Source organism: Physeter macrocephalus, chromosome 16 (assembly GCF_002837175.3).
Source record: "Physeter macrocephalus isolate SW-GA chromosome 16, ASM283717v5, whole genome shotgun sequence".
Taxonomy (NCBI): domain Eukaryota; kingdom Metazoa; phylum Chordata; class Mammalia; order Artiodactyla; family Physeteridae; genus Physeter; species Physeter macrocephalus.
In genome coordinates, this window is record NC_041229.1 from 71,134,157 (window position 1) to 71,150,227 (window position 16,071).

The window sequence follows — 16,071 nt, forward strand, 5'->3', positions numbered from 1 at the left end:
TATCACCTGGAGAGCTTTTAAAACAGACTGATGCCCTCACCTTGCCCCAGACCAAATAAGGCAAAATTTCTTAAGCAGGGCCTCAAATGACCAAATTGCGCGGCCATGATTAAGAACCACTGCTCTAAGCCTTCAACCCTCAGGGATCTTGACTACTGCCAGGGCATCAGTTACCACCTCTAGGGCAATGACTTCCAAATCTCTCCCTAAGCTGAACCCACATTCCCTATAACCTACTGCTTATCTCCACCTGGCCACTCCACAGGTACCACATTCCTCTTCAAGCTCATTTCTTTCTCCCATGCTCACATCTTGTGCACAGCGCCACATCTACCTATTAACCAAGTCAAACTTGAATGTTAACCTCAACTCCACCTGTGGCCCTCCTCACGTTCCAGCCCTGGATGAATCGGTTTCCCAAGCCCCATACCTACCCAATCTCAACGTCTATGTATCCTATCCATCCCCTCCTCACAATCCTCACCATCTTTACCGCTTTTGTTTAGGTCTTCCTCACCTCCCACCCAAAATATGACCACCTCATACTTGGTCATGTTCTTTGCAGACTCTTCTCCATTTAACCATCTTCTATATGGTCACCAGAGCAAGCAGTTAACCTAAAATAGTAGTTTTCAGAGATGATGTGGGGTGGGAAACAGGGACACTTTTGGTGGGGTATAAACTCAAACAGCATTGTTGAAGGTCAATTTTGTAATATCAATCAAAATTAAAATCACATATATCCTCCGACCTAGTTATTCCACTTCAAGTAATTTGTTCTTCAAGTATACCTGCACTTGTTTGCAAAGACAATTAGGCACGGATATTCACTGCAGCATAGTTTGTAACAGCAAATGTTTATAACCAACCTAATTATCCATCAATAGGGAAATGGTATAAAGATCACTGTAGATGCATACAATGCAATACTCTGCACCATTTCAAATTAATGTCTATATGTGCTGATGTAGATAGCCAATATATCTTAAAATATCTATCGATATATTTATTGATATATTAAGTGGAACAAAGCAAGATGAAGAACATGGATTTTTGTTTTGTTTTTAATAGAGTGGTTGGTCTTCGGGGAGTAGATCTAGGTTTCTGAAATAAAATAGGAGGACACTTATTTTTCAGTATTTACCCCTTGGTCTTATTTGGATTTTTTACTTTCTAAGTAGATTACTGATTATTGGAGGGTACTGAGCAAAGAGAGATTTACACATCTAGCTATGAATTTGGTGATGAATTAGTAATGGGTACAGAGAAAACTAAGCAAGCCATAAGCATGAAAATTATCAATACCAGAAAATAAAAAATTGTACCACAAATGAAATTTAATTATTGTACAACTACAGGGCCCAGCTGTGAATATTTATACTTCACATTATATAATAATGTAAAAACTGACTAGTGATCTAAACAAAAATTATGCTATAACTATATTATGAAGCTGGGATAAGGGTAAGTGTGTCTTTGGAAAGGAAAGGTAGAGGGGGGGAATAAGAGACTTAAATCTTTATCATTAAGCGTAGAATGTCGATAGCTAACTAAAACTGAAAGCTCAAGAAACAGCAGTATAAGTTATCTTATTTGGAAATATAGAGATAAATATATAAAACTACTAAAAGAATTGAAAGTGGTTACCTCAAAGATGGTGGAATCAGGAACAGGGATGGATGGGGTCATACTACTTAAATTCTTAAAACTATATACAGGTATTACTTTAATTTAAAAAAGTTTTTTAAACAGGAGGTAATTAAAACTGCCATTCTCATTTTGGGTGGGGTACATCAGAATAGCCTGGGAAATTTCTTCACCATATTCATGGACCTGCTGTGTGAGAACTGAGATGAGGTAAGGAATATCTAGTCTGAAAAATCTCCTGAGGCCTCTTCCCCGCCAACACCCTTCAAACCACCCTCCTAAATATTAGAAACTATCATGCCATGCTCCTGTTTTAAGTCCATCAATGGCTTTCATGGGCCTTCAAGATTAAATCCAGACTCTTCAGTAGGAAATACAGGCTTATCAGGGCCAAACCCATGCCCTTGCTATCTGCTTCTATTTCTGGTCTGTCCTGCTTTTACCTGCCCTAGTCAGCCCCATACCGACTTCAGTTCCTAAGAGTTGCTATCAATACATATAAAAGGAAACAGCTAAGCTATCACGAGTAGCTTCTTCTCTGACACACTGTCTCCTCTACTGGATACCCCTTCTGTTGCTAACATCCAAGTTGGGAGACCACTTATGCACTGATTGCTCCCAATCAGCATGTCCAACCAAATGTCAAACCTCCACACCACCATCCATATCCAAGTGCCTAACCTAACACCTCCCTCACTGGATAGTTAATAGGTTTCTCAAACTTAAAAGTCCCCAAACTGGAAACCCCGATTTACCCCCAAAACTTGTTCCTAAGCCTTCCCCATCTCAGCAACCACCCGGTTGTTAAGTCAAAATTTAAGGGGTCATCCTTGTTCCTCTTCCCTTTCTCTCTTCCTGCACATCCAATTCATTGACAAGCTTTTCTGTTTCAACCTCCAAAATGAATGTACCTCAAATCTATTTCTTTCTATTTCCATTGGCACCATGCTGGACTACTGCAACAGCCTCTTCCCTAGGCTCTTATCTTCTTTGTGAGTCAGACCACATTTTACCTGTTTAAAACCTTCCAGTGGCTCTCCCTATTGCTTTTTCAAATAAAATCCAAATTCCTTACCTTGGACTATGAGGACCTGCACGATACAACCCCTGCCAGCTTTCCAATCTCACTCAGCAGTAAGGTCACTTAGAACTACCTCCCCTAGGGGGTCTACCTAGCCCAGCACCAAGAATAGCAGCTTTCCTCCTCTATGTCCTTGGGCAGTAGCTATTTTCAATAAACCACAAAATCTGATCAAACAGAACTGACACCTGGTCTGTCCCAGGAGGGAATGGGAAGGTATCTTAGCTACGACACACACAAAGGGCCTTCCTTCTCCTAGTCTGACCCACAACAATGTCTCCCAACTGCTTAGGGAGTTTCCATTAACTCCCAGTGAGTTCTCCACCATCTAACCTCACAAGAGCCCACCTGGACCAGATTAAAGAAGTTACACAACCCACACATGCATACAAAACCCACATATTCACAACAGCCCCACCCACCTAAAAAGAGGCCTAGCCTATTCCCCTTGGAACACCACCGCCTCCAGACCCCACAGTGGAAAGTGTGGGCCTCACAGCAGGGAGAATGGAGAGCGGCACTTTAAAGCATGTGTATCAGGCCTGTGGCAGACTGGGCCTGAGCTCTGACACATCCACTGTGGCCCCTCCAGCCCTTGGCGGGCTTTCCGAATGCAGCACGACTTTGCTGTCTCGTCTCCAGTCTGAGGTTTGTTTTAGAAGCCTGAGGATGGCAAGGGGGATTTGCTGTCTTCAAAGTGAAGACAACACACAGTGGCTTCTAAGGACAATGTGGAAGCTGAGTGACCCTGAATTCTTCACATTCATAAATGTGTCCTAATTAATCTAAAATTATAATAAAATACAGACAGTGCTTTGCAAATAGCAAGAGATGCATTCCCTCTAAATAATTAAAACCACTTCTTGAAGGAATGGGTATAATAAAGCTTAATGTCAACAGTGCCTGAGCACTTCTCTATGTGCCTGGAATTAAAAATGGATCTGTATTTACTCTAGCTGCTACAAATATTTCCCGGATGCAGAGAAGTAGTTAAGTAAGAGGAGAAGATCAGTTACTGTCTACATGCCGACAGTCTCAAGGCACGCTCCCTGGGGAATGGGAAACCCCTACCCCCGATATAATCTCGTGTGCGCTTGGGAGGCTCACGGACTGAGTCTAAACTCTGCCCTTGCCACTTATCTGTGTGCCCTGGGCAGGTTCCCTCACTTCTCCAAGCCCCAATTTCTTTGTTTATAAATTGAGGCTATCACCCCTCCTTGCAAGGCTGTTGCAAGGATTTATGGAGATAACAGAGGTAGAGTTTAAGGCCAGCATGTACCAGCATGTGCTGAGTAAGTGATAGCTACTCTTATGACATTTTTATGCTCATTAGCGGCAGCGATCCTGAGTCCATTACTGACCTCCTGCTGTCCGCCTTCTGGGCCTTTGCCCACTGCTCCACGTGCGCCAGGCTGCTCTTCCTCTGGCTGTGCTTCTCAGGGTTGGTCCTGGAAGTAAAGGCCCGCTGGTACCCGCCAGTCCCGTTCTGTTCTCCTGGGCCAGATGTGCCAGGCAGCGCACCGTTCCTCTCTGACCTTTGGGGCTGAGCCTGCTGGCCTCTCGGGCCACAGGGTAAATCCACGAACAAGGCATCCTCTTCGGCTGGCGAGTATGGGGACCTGGCCTTGCTCCTGTCCCGCTTGCCCTCCAGTGGGTCCCTCTGGGAGCGGTACCGGTCTTCCCCCTGCTCCCGCCTCTCGAATCCAAAGGAATCTTCGTGGTTGCGATGAGAACAATCCCTTGCATGTCCGGGTCCCATGCGGCCACATTCTCGACAGGACTCTGTGTGGTTGGCCTGGGGGACCGCCTGCCGCTCCACCTTCTCCATGTCCCTGCAATGACAGCAGCACATTCAGCCCAATCCAGACTGGAACCCCCAGCCAAGACTCCCCAAAGGATACACTTTACACTCCAATTACCTCCAGGCCTTTGCATGGGCTCTTCCCTCTGCCTGGAGCTCCTTTCATACCTATCCCCTTACTCTGCTGGCCTAACTTCTACTCCTCTGGGATCTGGCTTAAATGTCACCTCCTCCAGGAAGCCACCATACACACACACACACACCCAGCCTAGATCAGGATCTCAGCTGACCCCACTATCACACTAATCACACTGGACCATTACTGCATGTTTACTCATCTAGTGCCCAAATAGACTATGAGTTCCTTCAGGCCAGAGGCCCAGCTGGCCATTCATCGTATGCCCAGAACTTCCATGAAGTAACGGTACAGAATAGGAGCTCTATAAATACCAATGAACAAATAAATGGTACATGTGGTATTCTCATGTCTTTCCCTTTTGCTGTTTGTCTACCTGTCTGTCTGGGGCAGGTCAGCTTGGATAGAAGGCTCCTGAGCCCAGGGTCTCTCCCACTGGCATCCAGCACAGCCCAAAGTACAATTAGCAGCAAAATTAACATTCTTCCAAGATGGTGAGTAGAGAATTGGCACAGCAATATCTTTATATGACTACTTATCTATCCTGTCAGGGAACTGCTCAAACAGGAACGCAAGAACGCTGACCTGACAACAATTCTCTGAAGTATTATTAGTCAGATTTCAGAGATAAGGAAACTGAGGCACAGAGAAGATAAATGATTTGCCCAAGACCATACTGCTGGGAAAGAGAGACACCAGGGCTTACTCCCAGGCAGACTGCAGAGCCCATGTGCTGTAGCCACTGCTCTCTACTGCCTCTCCAAATGCATGTCCATGATCTGCACATATGCAGACCTGGAAACTGCAAAGGAGAACGGGGTGGGGGTGACAGGGGAGGACGTGAACCGAGGCTAAAGGGCTTCTGGGGCATAGAGAAGGGCAGGTTTCTTTCATGGCCCATCTCGCACTGGAAGCTGCCTTTTCTCCCCACCTCCTTGGGTCCTAGTTATGTCTGCCTCCTCATTACTTGATACCAGAGAGACAGCAGCAGCAGCTCCATAAGCTTAGCAGAATTTAGACTGGGGAGGCAGGGGAACCCACTCCAGCCTAGCTCAGAAGGACCAGAAAAATTACCAGGGAACCTTGAATGGGCAGCTGGTCGACTTGTGCTCCTTGGTAAAAAGGTCCTGGTCTAGACATCCATCACTCCTTGAAATGGCCAAGCCTGAGGGTTCTCCATTTCAACAGGAGAACGAACAATGGAAATGCTGCTGCATTTACATCTCGGTGGCCAGATCTCAGGTGTCCCTGCAACATACCTCAGAACCTCAGCTACCAATAATCAGCACCGATTCAGGGCAGATCAATCCAGTCAGGGAGCTGGTTAAAATGTCATTGTAAAGTGAAAATACAAACCCTAACACAGGTCTGCTTCTTAGTGTGTGCAGGCCGAACTGTTGGCCTTAACTTAGGCATGGAAACTGAGAAAAGCAATCTCACATCTCATGTCCATGTACTCGTGACTTCTCCATGAAAACCCAAAGCTTTGTGGCAGTGGAGGGGGAAACAAGCTTGTTTGGACCTCCTTCTATCCATCACTAGGGGACATCTTCCCCCCCATCTCCCACCCCTTCTTCTAACAGTGTTTCAATTTTCATTTGGGGATCACCCTCCCCCACGCTCAGTCCTTGTGGTTTAAAAGGTGCTGCTGACTCTACAAGTCCCTGTGGAGCTGAGGCTCCAAAGTCTCAGTGACCGGCTCAGAGGCTGACACATCACCCAATCCAGGCCAATCAGAGTTAGCTCTAGGACTCTGGTTGGAGCTCATCTTGAGCTGCTACGACTACATGGGAAGCAGCTACTTGAGAGTGAAACCAACACCAAGAAAAGCAGACGGAGAGAAATAGAATCTTAAAGACTTGGCCTGAACTCCTAGATTTAGCCATACCTAAACCAGATATATCCTTGGACTTTTTGGTTGTGCATCAATATATTCTGTTTCTCACTTAAGCTAGTCTGAGTTTGGTCTCTTATTACTTATAGCAGAAGGAGTCCTATTACATCATTTTATAATGACATATTTAGATGGTGATCTCCAAGGACCCTTCCATTCCTAAAGTCCAGTGAGTCTATAAGCTCAAGTAGTAGGAACATATGGGAAATATTCAGGGACCTGCACTTTAAGAAAAAGCAATTCTTACCTTAAGTTTTTAAAGGGACGACTCTGTTCCACAATGTACACATTACAGGTTTTAACTTTGTCTTTCTTTTCTTCCTTTAATCCTCCCTCCCATCACCACATCAGCGTAACCCCAGCCTTCAAGTCATCTAAGTTGGCCTTTATCTTCGCTACTGTTTCTCAAATTCAGGAAACCACCCCTTAGTGGTGTGCTTAGGCTGCTGTCTAGAAGATTAAAGCTCTGGCTGCCCTCTGGGTCACACCCCAGCCAAGATACTGAAGCTTTATAACCTGCTTACTCCAATTGTGAGACCGAAGTAACTGTACCTCCTTGCTATTCCCACCACAAAGATAAACAGCCCCTTGTCGTAAAAGCCATGTAGTAAAACAAATATGCACCTAAATGGATGACATTAGAATTGAAGGGAAAAGAGGGTTTCTTCAATCGACAGATGAATGGATAAAGAAGATGTGGTACATATATACAATGAAAGGTTACTTAGCCATTAAAAAGAATGAAATAATGCCATTTGCAGCAAGATGGATGGACCTGCAGATTAGCATACTAAGTGAAGTAATTCAGAAAGAGAAAGACAAACATCATATAATATCACTGATATGTAGAATCTAAAATATGACACAAATGAACTTATCTATGAAACAGACCCACAGATATAGAGAACAGACTTATGGTTGCAGGGGGTGGGGATTTGTGAGGATGGATTGGGAGTTTGGGATTAGCAGATGCAAACTATTATACATAGAATGGATAAACAACAAGGTCCTACTGTATAGCACAGGAAACTATATTCAATATCCTGTGATAAACCAGAATGGAAAAGAATATGAAAATAAATGTACATATAACTGAGTCACTTTGCTGTACAGCAGAAATTAACACAACATTGTAAACCAACTATACTTCAATAAAATAAATTTTAAAATAAAATAAAATAAAATAAGAGGATTTCTTCAACTTCAGAACCCGGAGGTTGTGGGTACAATGTCTTAGCCAAACCAACTGTAACGGGGATTTTTCTTTCTTTACCAATCAACTTCCATGTATTTATTGAGAACCTATATATCCCCACTGGTACAGGCACTAGGGGATATAAGAAAGTAGTAGAGAAAATAGCCTCTGCTGTCAAACCCAGACAATCCTAAAGCCTGATTTAATCATGGTAACCACACTTAATACTGTTCTCATAAGCTGACCCCAAATCATGGAGTTTGCCAATCTTTTCTAACCTTGGAATTAACTTATAACTACAAATATTAGTCCCTACTGTGTGTGTACATATGAGTGTACACACTCCAATACATGCCAACACGTCCTGAATATAAAGTTGATTGAGAAAGATAAACCTTTTTCTCAGATTGACACCAGCATTTACTGCAAAACAAACCTTTAGAGGATGGCTAAAAGAATGGTAGTCTGCTTGCTACCTGGCAGCTTTCTAGGCCCTAATACTCGGGGTTATGAACAGCTTCTATTTCCACAGCTGCTGGGACTCACCTCAGATAAGATGGCCTTTGTCCAAAACGTTCAGGCTCTGGCTGCAGGTAAGAAAGGTGAAGGGAATGTTCCCGACTCCCACACCTTACCTGACAAACATTTAACTTAGTAAGTTACAGGATTTAAGGCAAAAGTGTTTTTTTGGTCTTCTCCCTGTCTCCTTGCATTCCCACCAATGTAACACATGACTTCTCAAATCAGGAGATACGTCACAATAGATTTGCAATGCTCAATTTAGCACAGTGGTGGGAAAGAATGAAGTATTCCTTGGCTTTCAGTGATGGTGTCATTCAGAGAAGTTGGCCATGCAGGGCACAGATGTTCAGCTAAGATGACACAAGCCTTTCTTGTGCGGGTCATTACTATCATTGTGAGCACCTGGAATCGGTGACTATTCAAAAACACGGGGAATTCCTGACATTTGGTGACCATTTTGGCCACATGTGTCACTTCTCAAGCTTGACAAACCCAGAGTGCATAGGATTAGAGACAGTCAGACCTGGATTCAAGAGCTGGCTCCAGCCCACAGAAGCTGGGTGAACTTGGGCAAGTCCCTGACCTCTCTGGTCTGAGGTTCCTCATCTGCAAAATGGGGACAACCCCCGCCTTCTAGGGTCGTTTTGAGGATTAAAGGAGACCATGCACAGAAAGAGCACAGCACCGGGGCTGGTGCATAGCGTGTCCTCAAATACAAATGTACTGGCTTCCAATATCTATTCCCTCCTTCTTCCTTGCCCCAGTTTTTTCAAAGTGGCAATGTACCCAACAAAAAGCTTACATTTCCTAACCTCCCTTGGAGCTGACGGTGTAACATAAATCTGGCCAATAAGATGTGCACAGAAATTGCTGGATGGGTCTTCCAGGAAAGCCTTTAAAAGAAGGAACGCTTAGCTCTCTTAGCTAACCCTTCCCTTCTTCCTGCCTGGAATTTAGACTCTATGCTGGATTGCAAGGTGACAAAAATGAGGATGAAAGCCACCTGCCAAAATCTGGGTAGAAAGTGAGAAAGAGCCTGGGTCCCTGAAAGCATCATGGAGCTACTATATTAGCCCAAATTAACTGACTCTGGATCCCTGCTAGTGAGAAAACTAAAACCCAATTTGATTACGCCACCCTAAGTTGGGTTGTTCTATTACTGGCAACCAAACGCAATCCCTAACCGATACCAGGGGCTGACCCCACCATTAGTAGGGACTGGGCCCCCCCATTTTCAGCACATCACCACAACGCTTTATGTCTGCTTAGAGAAAATCCTTGTTTTCCCCTGCAAGTGGGAAGAGCACCTATCTCAGACTGAAGATACTTCTATCTTATTCCTGTCCTTCACAAGAACTTGGAAGTAAACAAATCATACCAAGCAGTTGTACACTGACTATTACTTTATTCTGCCTCCAAACACTTTATCTCACCAGGAAATAAGGAACAATATTTACTTCTATCTTAATGTTAAACACACACACACACACCCCTGAAATCTCATTCAAAGACCTGGGTGAGAAAAGGAACGACAGCTTGTAGGAGCTTGGCTGGACCTTGGTCCTGTTGGCAGACACAGCCTTCCTGTCGCAATCCCACTGGAGGATCCCTCCCTACTCACCATACCTAAATGACCAAACTAATAGCCCAAGAACAAGGGTCGGGTCACTGATATCCTTAGAGAGTTTGGTCTGAGCCAGGTCAAGGGCAGAAGTTCCTGAGCACTGACCCCAAGGCTCAGGAGGACAGTGGGCTCAAAAGCTAGAATCCACCATGAGCACAGTCCATAGACTTGTATAAAAGCCTGAAGAGAATGGGCCCAAAGTCTGTAGGGAGCATGAAGGCAGGCTTGCTCAGTTGAATTAGTTCCTAGATTTGAGGAAGGAAATGGCTGGAGAGAAATGGAGAAAGGAATTGGTTTCTACCTTTCCCCAGAGTTAAATAGGGCAGTTCCCCTGGGATGGGGGAAGATAACTTGCTGCCTTTCACACTCTGCTCTAAATAAACAAGAAGAGGGCCTGTCCTCCCCCAGAGAAGAGCGAGTCTGAAGGATAAATGAAACACCAGACTCCCACCTGAGGCCATCACTTGCCTCAGCAGAGTGGCTATTGGCAAAGTCCCCTGTGAAGTTTTAAGGACCTGACAAACCAGACGAAGAAGAAAGGAAAGATATATAATGGCTGCCAGGTCTCCTCATTTTGTTCATTCTTGCCCTGAGAATCCTTCCCTCTTCCTTCTAGCTGGGTAAGTAACGCTCAACTGTCACAGCCCAACCTGAGCCAGTCTGGAGTTCTGGCACGCACCAAGCTCACTCACTTTCCATCTCTCTACGGCAGTTACAGTCTGGGTCATTCATTTTTTGTGGCCAATGCTTGGTTATTATATGCTGCGTCCTACTGTGTGCCAGGAACCTGACACAGTCCATCTCTAATCCCTACAACAATCTTGCAAGGTCAGTACTGTCAAGCCCAGAGAGGCTGAGGGCACTCACACGAGCACCAGATTACTTACAATAAATTGTCTCTACTGAAAGACAGGGACTTTGGTGAGCACTTACTAACTGCAGAAGTAAGTTAAGCTAAGCACTTTAAATATATTATCTCTTCTTATCACTGCACAAAGCTAGAGATATTATTGTTTCATTATAGGTAGTGAACGTGAAACTCAGAGAGGTTAAGCAACTTGCTCTGAATCATGCAACCAGTGGCATAAGCAGGACTCAAATTCCATCTGATCCAACTCCAAAGCCCTGCGCCTGGGCTGAAAACATGTCTAAAAATTACTTCTGTCAAGGGTCCAAGGGGCTTGTCCAACCTCAGGTGTTGTCCTGCCACACTTTAACCAAAGTGATCAGAGTTTGGAAGGCCAAAGATTCCATGCTCTGAAGAGAGTGCAGATAGCCAGAAACGTGTGGGCCACTTCTGAGCAGGCTGATTCCCCAGAATCATTCCCACAGCAGTGCTCAGACTGCTCTCAGACACCCCAAGTCCTTATTTGAACATCTTACAGGTAGAAGTTTTGCTCATCCATCCAACCACCCGCATGCCCAGCCAGCCAAACATCCACACACCCATCCATTAACTGAATGCTTACTATGTGTCAGGACTATTCTCATTTTCAAGGAGCGTACAGTCTAGCAGGGTGACAGTGAGAAAGCAGGCCAACATAACTTTAACATGAAAGTTCTATGCATAAGGAACGAAAGAGTGCTATAAGCAGAGGCATCTGACACACTGAGGGTCAAACAAGGAAGAAATATGCAAAGGCTAGGACCTGAAGGCTGTGCTGAATTGTCCTAATAAGGGTGAGGGCCAGGGGAGCAGATGAGCAAGGCCCAGAGGGATCCTGGGCCTCACGATATGGACCTCCATCTACCTGCCAGAGCTCATCACAGTCTCTTCTCCCCCTAGCTCGCTTTGATTCGGCCACAACTCCCTAGCTGTCTGTTCCTTGAATAAACCGAGCTCATTCCTGCCTCAGGGCATTTGTAAGTGCCATACCTTCTGCCCAGAACACTCTTAAGTTTTACACATGCAACTTGCTTGCATCAATCAGGCCTCACCTCCACACCTTCCCCATATGGAGGCCTCCCCTGACCACCCAAACAAAAGTGGCTACTCCCTGCCCCTTAGTCCCGCCCCATCTCATCACTCCATTTTACTGCCTTCATGCATAGATCATGATAGAAAATCATCTTGTTGACTTGTTTGCCTGTATATGGTCTCTCTCCCCCTCACCGACCCAAGAATGCATGGGACTTTGCCTCTCTATTGAAGACTGCTGTATTTCTCAGTATGCTTAAGAGTGTCTGACGCACAATATGCCCTCAATAAATAACTGTAGAATAAAAGACTAAGTGGACGACAGTACAGACAAATGCACCCAATTCAATAATTTGAGTATGGTTGGGGCCGAGAGGATAGGGAATAGCATAATGTGAGCCAAAGGCACCTGCAGGGACCAGACTCAGGCAGGGATCAAAAGCCCTACTGAGGAGATTGGATTTTATGCCAAAGGTGACTAGGCTATAAGTTCCTTCAGTCCCAAGACAGGACTATAGTTACACCACAGACCAGAGAGGTTTGGAAACTGATAAACAGAGATCAGTTGTCTTCCGATAGGCCCTCCTATCTGAATTGCTTGTCAGTTTTGTGAACTGTAACGACAAGCTGACCTCCTTGCTTAGTGCTTTAGCTTACTGGAAAGAACAAGACATCCTTAGACAAGAGAAGAATAACCAGTTCAACAGGGGGGAACTCAGAAGACAAATTTCAAGGAGGCTGTAGAGAATCAAAAACCAGAATCCAAAATCTGGTAAGTGGAAGAACATGGAAATAGGGGAGAAGAAACTATGGACAGAAGGAGGTAGAGGGCAGGCTCTGGCAGCAGTGCTTGGTGCTCCTTACAGCATAGGGCTGGGGTCTCAAGAATACTTGTCTATCAAGAGACCCTGAAGCCTGTGTAGGAAACCAGAGGACAAAGGGAGGAGGTGCAGCAAGGGTGCTCAGCACCCTCTGTGGTTAGAGGATGTAGGAAGAGGCTGGAGGAGGAGAGCGGCGAGGGGCAGGCTGAGGGACAGCGCTGCAGGGAGCCTGGATTGCTGAGCCACAACTCACACCGCTAGGGGACGGGCACATCCTGGCAAGGGAGAGAGTATGATTTGCTCACAGGAGATTCATCATCAATGTAATCCAGAGGATTAATGATGAAACTGGAAGGGTGCAAAGGAGAAAGACCCAATGACATTGTTAAACCAAACCCTTTGGAAGCTAGCACATCTGAGATGGAGTATCAACTATGTCTTAGGCAACGTGCGAAGTAAGCACTTTATACACTCATTTAATTTAATCTTTGCAAAAATCCGATAACTTAGAAAAACTGAGGTTTAAAAAGCATACCTAAATTGCACAAGTGACACAGCTATAAAGTAGTAAAGCTGGGATTTAAACCCCGGTCTACCCAACTTCAGAGACTAAACTCTGGGAGGAGTTAGTACTTAAGGCAAAAGAAACTGATACAGTAGGAAGTGGCCTGGATATTGGTTGTTTGCATCTCGTTCACCACATCCCATCAAGTCATTTCTCCTTCCTCTGCCCATAACCCTAGCATTACTTGGGAATCCACCCCTACCTGGCTCTCAGTCCCCATGGTCTAGTTCTCAGAAGTGAAGCATGTATCCCAGGTCTGTGCCAATCGGCACGTGCATTCCCTAGCCACAGTATGTGATTTTGGGGATCAATGTGACCTAAGCCTGTCTAATCAGAATAAGACCTCAGAGCTTCTGGATAAGACTCTGGCTCTTTCCTGCTGAACTTAACTTGGACAACACAAGTCTGGGGCTACTGCAGCTATATAGCCACCAGGTCCTAGATTATGCCAGGGACCTCCACATGGAGTTTAAGAATGAATCCAGCCCAGGCAGGCAGAGCCTGAGAGAATTACTTGTAATGATACTGTCTGAGCCTTGAACGCAACTGTTTCTAGAGCTAGAAGCTATCCTGAACTTTTCATTGACATGAATCAATAAATTCCTCCCCTTTGAAGGTAAATGTGCATTTTCTTTTACCTGCAGTCAGAAGTCCTAATGTACCACATTCATAAAGAAAGCATTTTCCTGTATGAATAAGGATAGAAGCTTTTGGGTGAGAAACAAGGAGGGAGAGAACAACCACGTGGGTGGTTGGGGCCACCCACGTAACAGAGATGGAGGTTTTGCAGAGCAGATCACCAAAGTGGAGGAGAGGCAAGATGTAGTCCTGCATGATGAATACTTCTAACTAACCAAATGTCTGAACATCTTATTCTGGTAAAATAGAACATTTAATAAGTCTGAATTTCCTTGGCTGACAATTTCATCTCTCAGAAAATTAAGAGGAAATGCTATTCTGCTTTTCGTCTGCGTCAGAAGGTATAACAAGTTTGTTTTTTTTTTTTTTAAATGGGGGAAGAAACCTTGGGCAAAGATGACTATGGGATTTTAAGAGTTTATTAAGAGCATAGTAAGAACACATTTTAAAAGTTCAGAAAAAAGCTAGGGACAATACAAATGGCCTGAGATCTGGAAGGCAGCCCAGTGGAGAAGGGAAGGAGCCCCTCTAAAACCAAAATCTGATAGTTAATTACAAAATCTTCAGGTAGGAAAAAGTAAAAAAACAACAACAAAAAAATCCTAATCTCAGCTAGCAAATTCATCCTGAACGGTTCAAGGCAGACATCACTTATCAATCACAGCACTTTTTCCTATTAAGCCTGATCTCATTCTCAAGTTATCTTTGACCCAGTGCCCTAGTCAGGCACGAAGAACTGAGCAAAGCTGGGACACAAGAATGAACCCATTTAACATTGCTGGTAGAAAGAAACCAATGTAAAAACACAGGGAGCTCTCAGAGCTCACGTTATAAAAGACACAAGAAATGCATCAAGCAGAGATAAAATACAAATCCAGTGGAATGGGCCTACATGAATGACTACGAAAATGGTAAAGTCTAGAAGGGACTGAGGTTTGTTTATTTAAAGCAAAGTAAAATTAAACAAAAATTTCTAATTTCTAAGAATTAAAATAAAGAAGGGGAGAACTTTAAAAAAATATATGAGACATAGGTCTCTCTGCTTGGGAAGATGACCACAGCACAAATAAAGTTGAATTCTTCAACTTCTGGATTTAGTTCCTTATCTTCATCGAGATGAATGAACTTCATCATGAATAAGAGAACAACCTTGGTTAAGAGAGACTGAAAGACCAAGGTGGGGAGGAAGATGGAAAAGGCCCAGCTGTTAGCACGCCAGGGCCCTAAGGGAACTCAGAGATGGGCTCAAGAAACCTCTCAGGTGATCTCTGAGGAATCCAAGAGAACAGGGAAAATGCCAGAATATTACAGACTAAATAACAAGACTGGAGAGCCTATAACCAAACTCTGCAATAGGCTAAGCTGCATTCCTAACTGGGCAGATATCAGCACATGTAGGAAAGGAAGCACCAAGGAAAAGCAAACAACTCGGTAGAAAAATGGGCAGACAATAGCTACCGGCAATTCAGTGCAGAGGAAATACAAGTGGTCAATAAATATAAAAGGTCCCTACCATCATGAAAATACACATTAAAATAACCAGATACCATTTATATACACAGCAGCTCAGCAAAAATGAAAAAGATTGATAATATCAACTGTTGGCAAAGATGTGGGGAAATGAGCGCTCTCACTAGTGGAATATACAGCTTTCTTTAAAGGGCAGTTTGGTGGTATTGATTAAAATTAAAAATGCATTGTATATTGACCTAGCAGTCTGAAAGCCTCACACATGCAGAGGCTTGTAGAAAGTTTTTCATTATACAACTAACAACAACAGTAAAAGAGGACAAAAAATAAGCTATCCAAGATATGGCACATGCTTAAATACATTATGGTACCTCTACCTTATGAAGTACCATACAACAGTCAAAAATAAAGGTAGCCCATATACACTGATACAGAATGATTTTCAAGATCAATATCATTCATGCTATAAAAAAAAGCACAAAAAACCCCTCTATATTTATATAAGCACATATACGCACATATATGAATGGAAAATAGTTTAAAAGGATCCCTGTTAACTTGGTAACAGAGGTAACCCTGGGAAGGTGACCAAGGATATTTCTCTTTACTTTCTGCATTTTTTTTTTTTTTTTTTTTTTTCCGGTACGCGGGCCTCTCACTGTTGTGGCCTCTGCCGTTGCAGAGCACGGGCTCCGGACGCGCAGGCTCAGCGGCCATGGCTCACGGGCCCAGCCGCTCCGCGGCATGTGGGATCTTCC

The 16,071-nt window shown here is 44.2% G+C and overlaps 1 protein-coding gene across 1 annotated transcript in view; it reads right to left on the reverse strand.

Moving 5' to 3' along the window:
• PLEKHA7 (pleckstrin homology domain containing A7) overlaps nt 1-16,071 on the reverse strand; it is a 196,687-nt gene that overhangs the window by 21,178 nt on the left and 159,438 nt on the right. Inside the window, exon 10 of the mRNA XM_028500906.1 lies at nt 4,090-4,560. Within this exon, the coding sequence (XP_028356707.1) occupies nt 4,090-4,560 (471 nt within the window). The remainder of the gene's footprint in view (nt 1-4,089; nt 4,561-16,071) is intronic.